Source organism: Morus notabilis, unplaced genomic scaffold, assembly GCF_000414095.1.
Source record: "Morus notabilis unplaced genomic scaffold, ASM41409v2 Scaffold1199, whole genome shotgun sequence".
In the NCBI taxonomy this organism is placed as follows: domain Eukaryota; kingdom Viridiplantae; phylum Streptophyta; class Magnoliopsida; order Rosales; family Moraceae; genus Morus; species Morus notabilis.
Genome location: NW_010366673.1, coordinates 425,999 through 438,774, shown reverse-complemented (window position 1 = coordinate 438,774; position 12,776 = coordinate 425,999). Strand labels below are relative to the sequence as shown.

Genomic DNA, 12,776 nt, shown 5'->3' with positions numbered 1-12,776 from the left:
CTTCAGTGTGACAAATTACACAGAGAACTGGAAACAAGATCACCAGATCTTCAAAGAACAAAATTACCAGATGGAATACACGAAGAAAGAATGAAAATACTGGACAATTCAACTAAAATTTTATTGACAGCAAAACCTTTTCTCAAGTCTTTACACTTTTGAGAAAGATCTCTCTCCATGTCAATCTCACTATACACTGGAATCTTTTTCTCTCTAAAAGCATATCACTCAAAAAAAAAAAGAATAAAAAAAACCGAGAAGATAAAAACTAATCTCTGAACCAATCTAATATATCCACGTAACAGCTTTATTTAAAAACACGTTTAATTCACTGATTTTAGTTTTTAATATGAGTTGAGATGTGATTTTATGTGAGAGTTTTTTATTGTAGTAAAAAAGTTAGATGTGACTGTTTCTAAAAGTTTTTTACTATAACAAAACTTGAATTTTAAACTCGAATCGATAAAATGAACGGGACCTAAATTCTTGATTCACTCTAGGAATGCTCACCAAAACTCTCCTGTTATGTAGACTGAGTCAGCCACTTGCTTACCATGTCACCAGATGAATTTGCAGCCATATCACAAAATTCGGCATGACCTGCAGCCAGCTCTTCGACGCAGCCGACCTCTATCTCCACACCAAGCTTCCCCCTTCCACCTCCCGCCTCCGCATCTCCAAGCTCCCTCGCCAGAAATCCCTAGCCATCGCCATCGACAAGGGAGAGCTAGTCCTCAACGAGTTCGAAGCATTCCGTCTCAAATGGCGCGTAAGGAAGTCTCTCACCACCATGAAGATTCTGAAGGGATGCGCTTCTTCCTTGGCTGAGTTTCCATGGAAATACTCGGTGATCTCCTTAACTAGTGAAAGAGCAACGCTCTCTTGGGCTTGAATTCTTATAATATCTTCCTCAGCCATTTTCATGAACCTGTTCATCGATTCAAAGAATTTTTGGTTACTTTCGTCTAATCCTATTGTCTCATTTAGTTTCACAACCTCCTTTATGTCGCTAATTCCTTTAGATAGCTTGGAGACATCACTACTGAGCACGTCGGAGTCCATGGCAGCAGCTTTCTTCACGTTGGTGAGCTCTGAATTGAGACTAGAAACAACGGAATTTAAGTCATTTTACTAAAATGGGAAAAAAGAGAAGAAGAAAGCTTTTCTAATGGGGGCATTTAAGTCATTTTACTGAAAAAATAGTCACGTGATGACATGTTCTTTAAAATTTAACGGAATTTGACAGAAATGATTAAACTGTCACTTTTTAAAGAGTTTAGGGGTCATTTTGTTAAAAAAATTAAGAACTAAACTATCACTTACTAAATAATTTAAAAATTATATTTGCAATTTACCCCTCAATTAAAGTTCCAGATGAAAGATACAATAATCGTGCAATTTGACCTAAACAATAATCTCAGCTATTATTGTATATTTTTATTGTTTATGCATTTTCTATTATATGCTTCTTTTTTTAAGATAAAGAATATCAAATTAAATTATGGTATCTTTCATTTTACTGATTTAAATTTAAAATTTAAATTTTACTACAGTAAAAAACTTTTAAAAACAATCATATTTAACTTTTGTATTATAATAAAAAGTTTTCACATAAAATCACATCTTAACTCAAATCAACGAACTAAAACGAATTGAAATGCTTCTTTTTTTTCATTTGTTTTTTTTTAATATGCCTTTTCATGTTTTATTGTTGTAGGTGTGTGTACGATTTTGTTTTTCATTTTATGCTTTACACTTTGAGTTTAGTCAGTTTTAAGAATATGAAAATTATATTTTCTCTATAAAATGCAAATTAGAGTCGCTATGATTGTTTTTCCTTACATCTGAATTTTGAAGAGGTTTTATTCTCGGAAGATCTTATACCTAAAAATAATGGAATGCAAACTCCTTTTTCTCCCTCTCCGCCACTAGAAATCAACAGCCTGCAGGAAGAAATGATTACTTTCTATTTTGAATGTTTTGTGCCTTTTGGAATAAATCAGAGATATGCTATTTCAGCTAAATCCTATATGCTAATCATTCACTAAATCATATAATTAAATCTATTTATACATCAATGAAAACTGGAGATAACAGTTTTACCCGTGGTATAATTAAGTACCCGCAGGTACCCATATCTAAAGGTGGGTATGCAGATATTATATAGGAGTGGTGCAGGTATGGTTAAAACTAACCCCCGAGTTAGGGTGGGGGCACAGGTGGGGGAAGCTACCCCACTCCCTTTTCCGGCCAAATTACATTTACCAATATGAGCTATATACATTGTAAAATATTTTAAGGGCCGTTTAATTCGCTGATTTGATTTTGTAATTTAAATTGATATGTGACTTTATGTGAAAATTTTTTACTGTAGTAAAAAAGTTAGATGTGACTGTTTTTAAGAACTTTTTACTATAACAAAACTCGAATTCTAAACTTAAATCAGTTAAATGAACGGAGCCTAAATTTAATATGGAGGTTAAAAAAGGGATACACTTTAAAACAAGGAATATGTTTCTTAAAGTTGTAATGCCTTGGATTGTTTTTCAGTTTTTAAAATTTGATTTATATAATAACGCTGCAATAATAGGTTTTTAACTCTGAAGGAATAATGAGTAGGGTATGAAATTCAATTTTAAATTTTAAATTTTATTATAGTAAAGATTTTTAAAAATAATTAAATTTAACTTTTTTAGTAAAATATAAAATTTTTATATAAAATAAAATCTTAACTCAAATTAAAAATTTAAATAAACAAACTAAACAGATCCTTTGTAAATCATTCAATATAGACACGCCGAGAAAGTTCATACCATGAGAGGTTGCATATATCATTACTGGTGTGATCATTTCTCGTCGAAACACAACAAATTTACGTTTATCGCATCAACAAATCTCGACTTTGTTTCTTTCCATCTTTCTATCTCCTGAAAAAAAAAAAAAAAAAAAAGAAAAAAAAAGAGACAAGGCTACAACAAGAAACGGTTTCTCTCCTCATCTGTAGGGCATGCATTATAGACCTGGAGATTACATATCTAATGGTGCAAATCATATAAGGTGCAGTATTAGGCAGCAGATAATGAAATGACGCACGAGGCAAAAAAAAAAAAAAAAACAAAGAAACAAAAAAGAAAAAACCTCTTCCATGACCTTTTCCAAAATCTTTCAATCTCTTGTACCCAGGACCCAATTAAAGCCCATAAAAGTAATACATAAACATTCAAATTATTGTGTCATTTTTCTCCGAGGGTTTGAACCGCAATCATTTAAACTTTTTTTTGCTACAATGAAATCCAGCACAGCCTAGAATAACGGCTTATCAATGAAGGAAAAAAATTCTTCATTGTAAGTCCAATCAAGTTTCATGGAAATCACATTAAAAGCTTTCTTAGCTAGTCCACTAGCACATTATGGATAAGATTACTTAAAGCTAAGCAAAAAAGTATGAAGATGCCCATTTCCCATACGTGATACGTTAATGGATTTCATTTAGTACTGGTGCAATTGGGCTGTGTAAACAATCAAAGCTTTAATGAAAGCTTTAGGGACTTGCTTGGCAGTCACTAACAATATCTAACCCTTAGAATTTTGCTAACAACTTGCCAAAGTGTCACGAAAAAGGCTTCAGATTTTGAAACTAACGGTGCCAATTTGGCCCCACAAACATTCGAAATACCACATAATTTGCAACGAAAGCACAAATTGAATCACAAATCAAATCCATACGGTTGGCCCCTTATGCAGATACAAAATAGTTGAATTACAAATACTTATGTGTACTTGATTCAAAATCTAGTTTCCATCAATCCCTCAGTCAGCTAGAGATTCCCCTTTATTCTGGTTGAAATATTTCCCAAAGCGCTTCTCTTTTTTACAGTGCGTGCACACAACTTTATACACTTCAATCAAGAGCATTGGGAATCGCCATGTAAAATAGTCATCAATTTCTTCATAACACGATCCAACTAGTCTCTGAAAAAAAAAAAAAAAAAAAAAAAAGGGAATATTAACCTTGAGAAACTTCAAAATCCTATGTTATGTGAAGACGTATCAAAATTCTATAGTAATACTACAATCACCTGGATATTGTCCGGAAGTTGTTGATAATGTTTACAAATATCTCCAATCAATCGCAACAAATCTCGAACGCTATTAAACTTGTAAGCCTCCCTTGCATACGTGGAAATATGCTTGATTATCTTGTCATTCACCTTTTTGTTCCATTTCAGAACCACATTTAACAAACACATCATTTCTGTTTCGAAAATTGTGTCAGCTGTAGATTCGAGCGCGTTGGAAATATCAGAGTTCTTGGTTACTCTGTCACTAGTGTCACGGAGGAAAGAAAGTCTCTTCTCCGCATCCCAGAACAGTGGATGGAGCAACACCTCATTTGCTTTTGGCCTGCCAAGAATAACAAGTGTTGTTTTCATTAAGAAACAAAGGATTCAAGCTATATGCTAAGTTTCTTTCCTCTCAAGCGAAACTTTCGAACCTATTCCAATGTTCTCCAATTCACTAAAACAACAGCAAGGCCATGTTAGAACATATTGATATAATTTAATAGATTTATAATTATTGATTAGTATTGATTAGTTCCAAAAGCATCTATATAATGAAGAATCCACGTTCAAGGAAATTATAATATCTCACCTCTCCTGATGATCCGCTTTCAATAAAAGAGAAATAAGTTCAAAAGCTTCAGGGAAATTATGTAACAAATTCAGGTTCTGCACGATGTCCTTTTTAATATTCATATTACGTTCATCATGCTCCCCAAATGGATGGATACCACGAGTGATGCAAAAAAAGAGGAGGCAGCCTAAACTAAACAAATCCATTGCAGTTGTTAGGCGTTGATCAGAAGAAATTACAGGAGGGCGTTCATCTGCAAGAAGGCATTCTTTTGCTTTCCAGCCCATAGTGCCACAACCTATAGTTCATTTGGAAAAAAAAAAAAAAAAACATTCATCAGAGCAATTAAAATTAGGTTAAGCAAAAATGTCATCAAACATCAATTCATAGTAGCTTCCATTTAGAGCATGTTCACTGGGGTTTCCATATGACAAATGCACATTTATACAAGACATGATTAATTAGATTCAAATTAGTTCCACCGTGCATGGTTAATGTGATTACTAGAAAAGTTATGTTAAATTGTCTTCACATCGTCACATGCTTAATCAAATATTATTTGAAATTGCGTGATTAATCAGTGGGATTGTTGTTCTCATCAGATTAACTATATCACGGGGAATCTTTAATTTCTTTAGACATATATAATGTCACTCTAGAATGAGAGAATTAATTTGATTGACCAGTGTTGCAAATGTATATGTTATATGTACGTAGGATATTTAAAATTGTGAAATGAAAGCACTTACGTGAAATGTTGTTAGTTAATGAAGACTTATTATCACGAAGTTGTCTACTGATGCCCATATCAGAAAGCTTTGCACATAAACCTGAGCTTTTCCCAATTATTAAAACGTTTTCGGGCTTCAAGTCTCGATGAATGATACGTGAGTTGTGCAGATCAACAAGCCCAGAAACAATGCCCCTGTAAGATAATCATAAATTGAAAACATATATAAAATCAAATGATCAATTAATTAGCATGATAAATCTAATCCAAAAAGAAAGGACCAAAAAGATGACTCATTCAAAATTTTATCGAGTAACCTAATTGTCCTCAACTATGCATTAACACAATCTAAAGTTCTTTAGTTATGATTAAAGACACTTTTAACTAACCTCATCAATTTCAGTAATAAAGGTGAAGGACGATCATTTTCTTTCCAAAGCTTAACATCACCAAAAATATTCTTCACTTTCTCCAAGTACTCTGACACATGTTGATGTTTAGAAGAATTTGTAGAATATATTTGGATGAGGTCATCCAAATTGCAATGACAAAGCTCTAGAATGAGATAAATAAAGTCTCTGTCACGTTCCGCCCCATAATATCTTACAATATTTTCGTTTTGTTTAGATATTGCTATGAAATTTGTGATTTCTCGGTCAGCCATGTTACCATGACTTTGTTGAATACGTTTCACAGCAACTGCTATGTCATTATAACGCCCCTCATATACAACGGTCCCAGTGCCGCTTTTACCGATTTCCTTTGTTGAAACCAATAACTTTTTGCCTATCTGCCGCATTATATCATCAGAAGTAGTGCTTTCTGCTCCCTGTTGATTTACATAACAGATTTCTCATATATGAATATATAACTTGAAGTATAGATCCATTAAAACAATTGTTTTTATATTTGCTTGAAAGACGACATTAAAAAATAAAAAATAAAAAAAATAAAAAAATAAAAATAAAAATAAAAAACTTTACTCAACGAAAGTCATTAGTTTAAAGAATAATGTTAAAGACACTTATACTATTTGCACCCTTGAATTGTCATTTTTTATTAGGAGATGTTACTTATTAATGTGATATTTTATTGATAGATGTAATCTATTAAGTCATAAGTTGTCACTGAAATAATGACAACTTATGACTTCTTATAAAGATTGGGATTTGAATTGGTGCTCTTAGCATTATTCTTAGTTCAAGTTTACAATCTTGAGTCGCAAAGATGAATTTTCCAACACTCGATCAAAGACAGAGAGACTATGGGTTCTATCAAATAACAAACAGATCATGTAATAAAATATTTGACTCAATCGTAAGGACCCAAAGAAAAAATTATGGGCCCGTTTAGTTTGTTGATTCGAGTTAAGATGTGACTTTGTGTGAGAGCTTTTTACTGTAGTAAAAAAGTTAGATGTGACTGTTTTTTAGAGCTTTTTACTATAGTAAAACTTGAATTCTAAACTCAAATCGGTAAAATAAACGGGGCCTATATATACACAAACACACACGTTGATAATCAAAAGAAGCAGCCAGCATCTTGGCTTGGTGATCATAGTCAACAGCTTTGACTTTAAAGACTGCAAGTACATATTTGATCGTGGTCACCTCCGGACTTCTCTCATTGAAACACCAAACCACGGCCACTAACTCCGAGTAATTTTGTTTTTTAGAAAAAAAGAAGTTTTTTTACTAGGCCAGTCCTATTAGTAATGTTAAACATTACTGACTATTGGATTAAGTCAAAATCATATTAAATTAAAAAAGTATACATAACAGACAGTTTTTTATTCAGATTTGATGGCTAAAAATAAAAAAACTACCCGTAGTTTATTTTTTTAGTCATATGAGAGAAACTCCTTAAAATATTTTTAGCTTATATTAAAATTTTAATATTTTTAGAGAAGGAAAATAAAATTGTTATGGGTTGTTTTGATAAATGAGTTTGAACTATGGTTTTATATTTTATTACAATATTTTCTCTTAAAAAATTTCAATAATTTAAATTAGGGAAAAAGAGGGAAATATGCCAAGACTTGAGATGAATTAAAATTAATAGGCCAATAGTTTACATAAGTTAATAAATAGGCCAAATTACTGTTTTCGTCCATAACTTGTCTAGTTATAAACCATAATTTGACAAGTTATTGTCTATAATTCACAGTTTTTGTCCATAACTTGTCTGGCTATGAACTATAACTTGACAATTTTGTCCATAACTTATCTGATTATGAACCATAACTTGACATGTTATGGCCTATTAATTTTTATAACTAAAAATTGGCCTATATACTTTCTTAAGCTTTTCATATTGGTCTATTTCATACTATTTTCCTTTAAATTATGTTACAAAGTGATTTGAACCACCTGATATGAATCATAAACCAAACAAGGCCTTAATTCCCGAAATTAAGAAACTAACTTCCTCGTTTAAAAGTACAAAAATTAAAAAAAATAAAAATAAAGATCCACTTCTTCACACAGTTAGGAGGCAATGACCGGACAAGTACGGATCTGACATGTGTGTGATTTGTGACATACGAAATGAACAATAATACATCAAAATTATTAAACTTTATATAACAAACAAAAAAAACCGTTAGTCTTAAAGCTGTTAAACATAAATGAGAAGTTGGGATCTTAAATATACCTCGACATGTTTCGTAGATTCGAGCGGGATCTCCGTTTCTCTACTAATCGGACTTCCATTCTGGGAAACAAGTAATGTATGAATACAAAATATCAATTGCTAAGAGCGAAACATGGAGAAAGCGAAAGCGTGAAGTAACAATGGCAATGAGACGCGTTATTCAAAAAAAAAAAAAAATATATATATATATATAAAGCATACGAACAAACCGGTGGCTGGAATTCCCGACGGGGAACTAGGAAATCTTTCGAGGCTTCAGGTCCTTTCGAATATTCCATGTAAATAAAGAGAAGAAGAAATAGGGTTTTGTACTTTTTTTTCTTGCTAGAATAGGGTTTTGTTCTTGAAAGTCACATCAAAGCGCCAATCCTTTTCTTCTATATCTTCTCCTTTTTTTATTCTTAAAAAAAAGCGCCAATCCTTTTCTTTTTTCTTTCTCTTTCTTAAGGCTTTTTGTATTTTCTTAAAGGAGAAACTTTGATAGGATTAAATAAGTCATCCATAAGTAGTTTTTTATTTTTAGTCGTCAGATCTATATTAGTAAAAATATATATCTTTTTAATCTTATTTGATTTTAATAAGATCTAATGATTAGAAGCTAGTCATACTTCTAGGGAGACTGTAGCGAAGAAAGTCGCTTTTTGTTGTTGTTTTCTCTTTTTTTTTTTTTTTTCTAAGGGTCCCTTTGGTGGGAGATATAGAAGAATGGATGAATAGAATGGGAGAAAAGGAGGAGAGAATGATTATGAATTTTCTTAAGCTATATTTGGTAGAGTGGAAACGGGAGAGAAAAGAAATTGAATGAATGATTTTAGAGAGGAAAAGGGAATCTTAGGCTGTTCGGTGAAGGGAATAATTATAATAACCTTGAATCATTCAACGTATTTTTATTTGTATAAGGGTATTATTGTAAAATAAACTAGATTTGACAATTTTTATTTCCTTTTCATTCTCTTCTATCAAACAACATATAGAAAAACCTTTTTCCACTATTTTACTCTCATCACCTAGGTGTTTTACTTATCATTCATTTCTATTTTCCATCCTTCTTACCAAATATAGTATAAAATTATTTGGTATGATGGGAGGAATGAAAGATAATTATTGTTCATTTTTTTGTTTAGTAGTGATGGAAAGGAGGAATGAATGGTTGATATTTTTATCATACCACCCACATGCACTAAATAAATAAACTTATTTGCTTAATTAGTTTTATTTTATTTGCTAAAATATAAATAATCATATAATAAATGTTACACGGTTTTAATTATATTGTTACCTAAAATGCTCTATAGAAAAAAATGCTTTACATTTATAACTACTTGTACTTTTATGGAAGCTTTCCTAGTAGGATTAAAAAAAAAAGGTACTACTGGTAATTTTTTATTTTTAACCATGAGATATTGTAATAAAAACTGTCTAGTCTGTATACTTTTAAAATTTAATATGATTTTTACTTAATCTAATAGTAAGAGAAAATACTGAGAATGAATTTAAAATTTAGAAAGCATCAATAATAATAATTATTTTTTAATGAAAGAGAGATATCAAGAATTATTAAGACATTCTAATTAAGTTGGCACCCCTTAAAAAACCTATTTCATTTATGCAATCTTCCAAAAATATTAAAACTAAATGCCATGATATTTTTCTGTGACATGATTTGAAAAATTAACAAAAATATTAATTGAATTGCCAGCGTTATTTTTCACTCTTGAGATGAAATAAAAGACTGAACGCCGTTAACATCGACGCAAGCTGTATAACGTGTCAAATTTTAATTGGTAGAAGAAAATTAGAGGACTGATGATCCTTAAATTGCGGATGAACACTTAAAGCTGGAGTAGTAAAATCAACCAATAGAATGTTAAGATGGTGGCCGTCATCTACCAATAACTGTACTTCATGGGATCCCAGACCTTTCTCCGAATTTCTTGTCCAACGAATTTGCTGTCCCATGACTAAAGACAGCGACAACTCACGTGACTGGCGGTAATGTTAAGTGGGCACTGTTTAGCGTACACCCGAGCCGGAAACAAGGCACTGTTTAGTGCTTGGCTCGAGGAATTATGGGCAGATTCCCAATTATTTTTTTCCTTTTCAGAGACAACGAGGGTACATCCCAAAATTTTTGGCCGCATCAGCAGATTCTTTTTTCTGCCCTAAAGGGCATGATATTGAAATACGGAAAACATTCCTATATTTATTTATTTTTTTATTTTTTCTTAAGTGCATGTCGATGGTAGTAGGCGTTAAAAGTCCCCACTAGTAGGGTCGGTCGGACGGTTGTTTGTGATGAGATTTGTTGTGTCAAATATTAAATTAAACGGGTTTAAAATAAAATATGAATAATAGAAAAATTTAAGAGATAAAAAGATTTAATATGATTCAACTTTAGCCTATGTCCACGAACAGAAACGGCGAAGAAATTTCACTATAACCGAAAGAGATTATAAAAACTGATCAAATATCTTTCATTACCTAAATTCCGAATACACTAAAAATCTCTCAACCTAAAAGTAAGAACTCTAACTGTCAAAGAATAATTTTATGACCAAATATTCTTACACCAAACAAAAGAGAGAAAACTGTGTATCAATGGGAGAAACCAAACTATGCGGCTACTATACTCTTGCGGGGCTCTAACATATACATATAGCATATATAATGCTTTCTCCAAGTAAAGGTCGTCAAAACCAAACCTACCACAACACTAAAACAAAGGGAAAGATATGGGCCTCGGGCCCAAATTTAAAAACATCCTTTGTAGGCTTAATTTGAAGCCACACGCCTAATAATCTCCACCTTAGTGAAAATTAAGCCAAGTTAAAATAATGAAACCTCTCTGCCATCTCCTCTAAAACCCCATAGGGCAAATTCCAATTTACAATACCAAATAAGTCCAACCGAAACCACATTATCAAGCTCTACCTGCTCATGAACACCGGGATCTTTATCTGAAACTACTAACTCCCTGTCTTCAAATAAGATAGCAAAATCATCAACTCTGCAAATTAGCAAACTTGGTGACTTGGCTCAACAAACCACAACCAATAGCTGTTCACCCCAAACTCAAATGCTATGAATGTTTTTGCCCCCCTTCGCTTAAGTTTACCATCATTCACATGAGCACAAACAGAACAACAAAATCTCAAAACAAAATCAACAGAGCGACCAAACCATACCTAAAACGGAGTCTTCAATCCAAATGCAGTTGATGGAGATCTAACCAAATAGCAGGCTGAAAAACCAAACTTAGAACGCAAACAACAAGCTTTTCCTAAGAGAGCTGAATTCATACTGTCTGCGACTAACAACGGTTGTGGCAAATCCCAAATAGTGCGGTGTCTCACTATCTTCTTATCGCAGAATCCGTAACTCTCACCAAATTGCACACCATCATAGTCATCAATAAACATCAAAACTGACAACCCTACATCACTCACATGACCCGAATGCAAATTTCATGAACGAGTGATCCTAAAATCTGGATCTAAGCAAGATGAGACCGTAGTAGCACCAACAATTGTACTACTCTACAGAAAATAGAGGCCACTATGTAACTCTCCCTTAATCACCATAGAAGCTCCCTTACTAACTCTCAGAACTCCACCTTCAGCAGAATATCTATGACCTTGTGAGTTGAGAGTCCTCAAAGAAACAAGACTTTTTTTCAAATCTAGCACATGTCTAACATCAGTCAAAGTCATAAATCTGCCATCAAACATCTTAATTTTGACTCTTCCAATACTCAACAATATTAGCTTATGCTTCTTCACCCGTTTTCTTATTTCCCTTGAGCTTTGGGCAATCAACTTTCTAATGCCCTGGTTGGCGACAATAGTTGCAATTGCCCTTTCTATTTTTAGACTTTTCTCTACTTTTGTTTTGGCCTTTTTCAATTCCTCTACCTCTTACAACCAATGCACCTGATTGATTTTCATTCCAATTTTTGGACACCTTTTTCTTCAGTTCTTTAGAATTCAAAGACGCCTTAACATCTTTCAAAGAAATAGTGTCTCTACCATATAACATAGTATCAACAAAGTGCTCATATGAACGAGGTAAAGAACACAACAAAATTAATGCCTGATCATCATCATCAATTTTCATATCAATATTCTTCAAATCCAGAATAATTCTATTAAATTCATCAAGATGACTTTGAATAGATGTACCTTCTGACATGCAAAGAGTGTATAAGCGCTATTTCAAATAGAGCCGATTGGTGAGAGACCTAGTCATGTATTGTCATGACCAAAAAATTTATCAGAATTATTGTATAGGATAATATTTTCTAGAATCCTTTGTATCATTAATATAAATACTTTTATGATAAGTATTTGTTGATATAAGTATGGAATAGCAAGTTATAAGCTAAAGTTTAGAAATTTCTGAACTACGATGCAGTTACCGATTTTCGGACTGTATTTAAGAAAGAAGTATGGAATGTTGTGTTAAGCCCACAAGTGGGTAAACACATGAATGATAAGTTTAAGAAATGGAAAAGAATTGAAAGACATCAATTCTAGGGTTTTAGAAACGATCGGAACGAAAGACAGACGAAAAAGTGGTTCGGAAGGCCGAACCGAAAAAATTGGGGTTTCGACTGATTTGAGTTGACCAAGTCAAGATTTGTTGACGAAGAGTCGACCAAAACTTCACCCTCAAAAAGTTAGTCAAGAATGATCAAGGTGACTAAGTTGACCATCTGTCTGAAAAACACGTATAAAACGTGTACCGAATAGGAATTTAAACT

The 12,776-nt window shown here is 32.6% G+C and overlaps 1 protein-coding gene across 1 annotated transcript; it reads right to left on the bottom strand.

Annotated features, from left to right (window-relative positions):
• Positions 1-3,810: 3,810 nt before the first annotated feature.
• On the bottom strand, positions 3,811-12,052 carry LOC21398011 (serine/threonine-protein kinase/endoribonuclease IRE1a). Its single transcript, XM_024174042.1, has 8 exons — positions 11,929-12,052; positions 11,319-11,450; positions 10,859-10,995; positions 5,755-6,194; positions 5,385-5,560; positions 4,654-4,933; positions 4,080-4,404; positions 3,811-3,972 (listed from the first exon to the last, which is right to left on the bottom strand). Exons 1-8 carry the CDS (start codon positions 12,050-12,052, stop codon positions 3,811-3,813), a joined length of 1,776 nt encoding a protein of 591 aa, XP_024029810.1.
• Between the last annotated feature and the right edge of the window lie 724 nt (positions 12,053-12,776).

Bases quoted from the DNA above. Each gene is read 5' to 3' on its own strand.
- LOC21398011 (XM_024174042.1), bottom strand. From the start codon at position 12,052: ATGTTATATGGTAGAGACACTATTTCTTTGAAAGATGTTAAGGCGTCT. The intron at 4,934-5,384 runs GTAAGTGCTTTC...AATGAACTATAG, and splicing joins ATTAACTAACAACATTTCAC to GTTGTGGCACTATGGGCTGG. The intron at 4,405-4,653 runs GTGAGATATTAT...TATTCTTGGCAG, and splicing joins AAAGCGGATCATCAGGAGAG to GCCAAAAGCAAATGAGGTGT.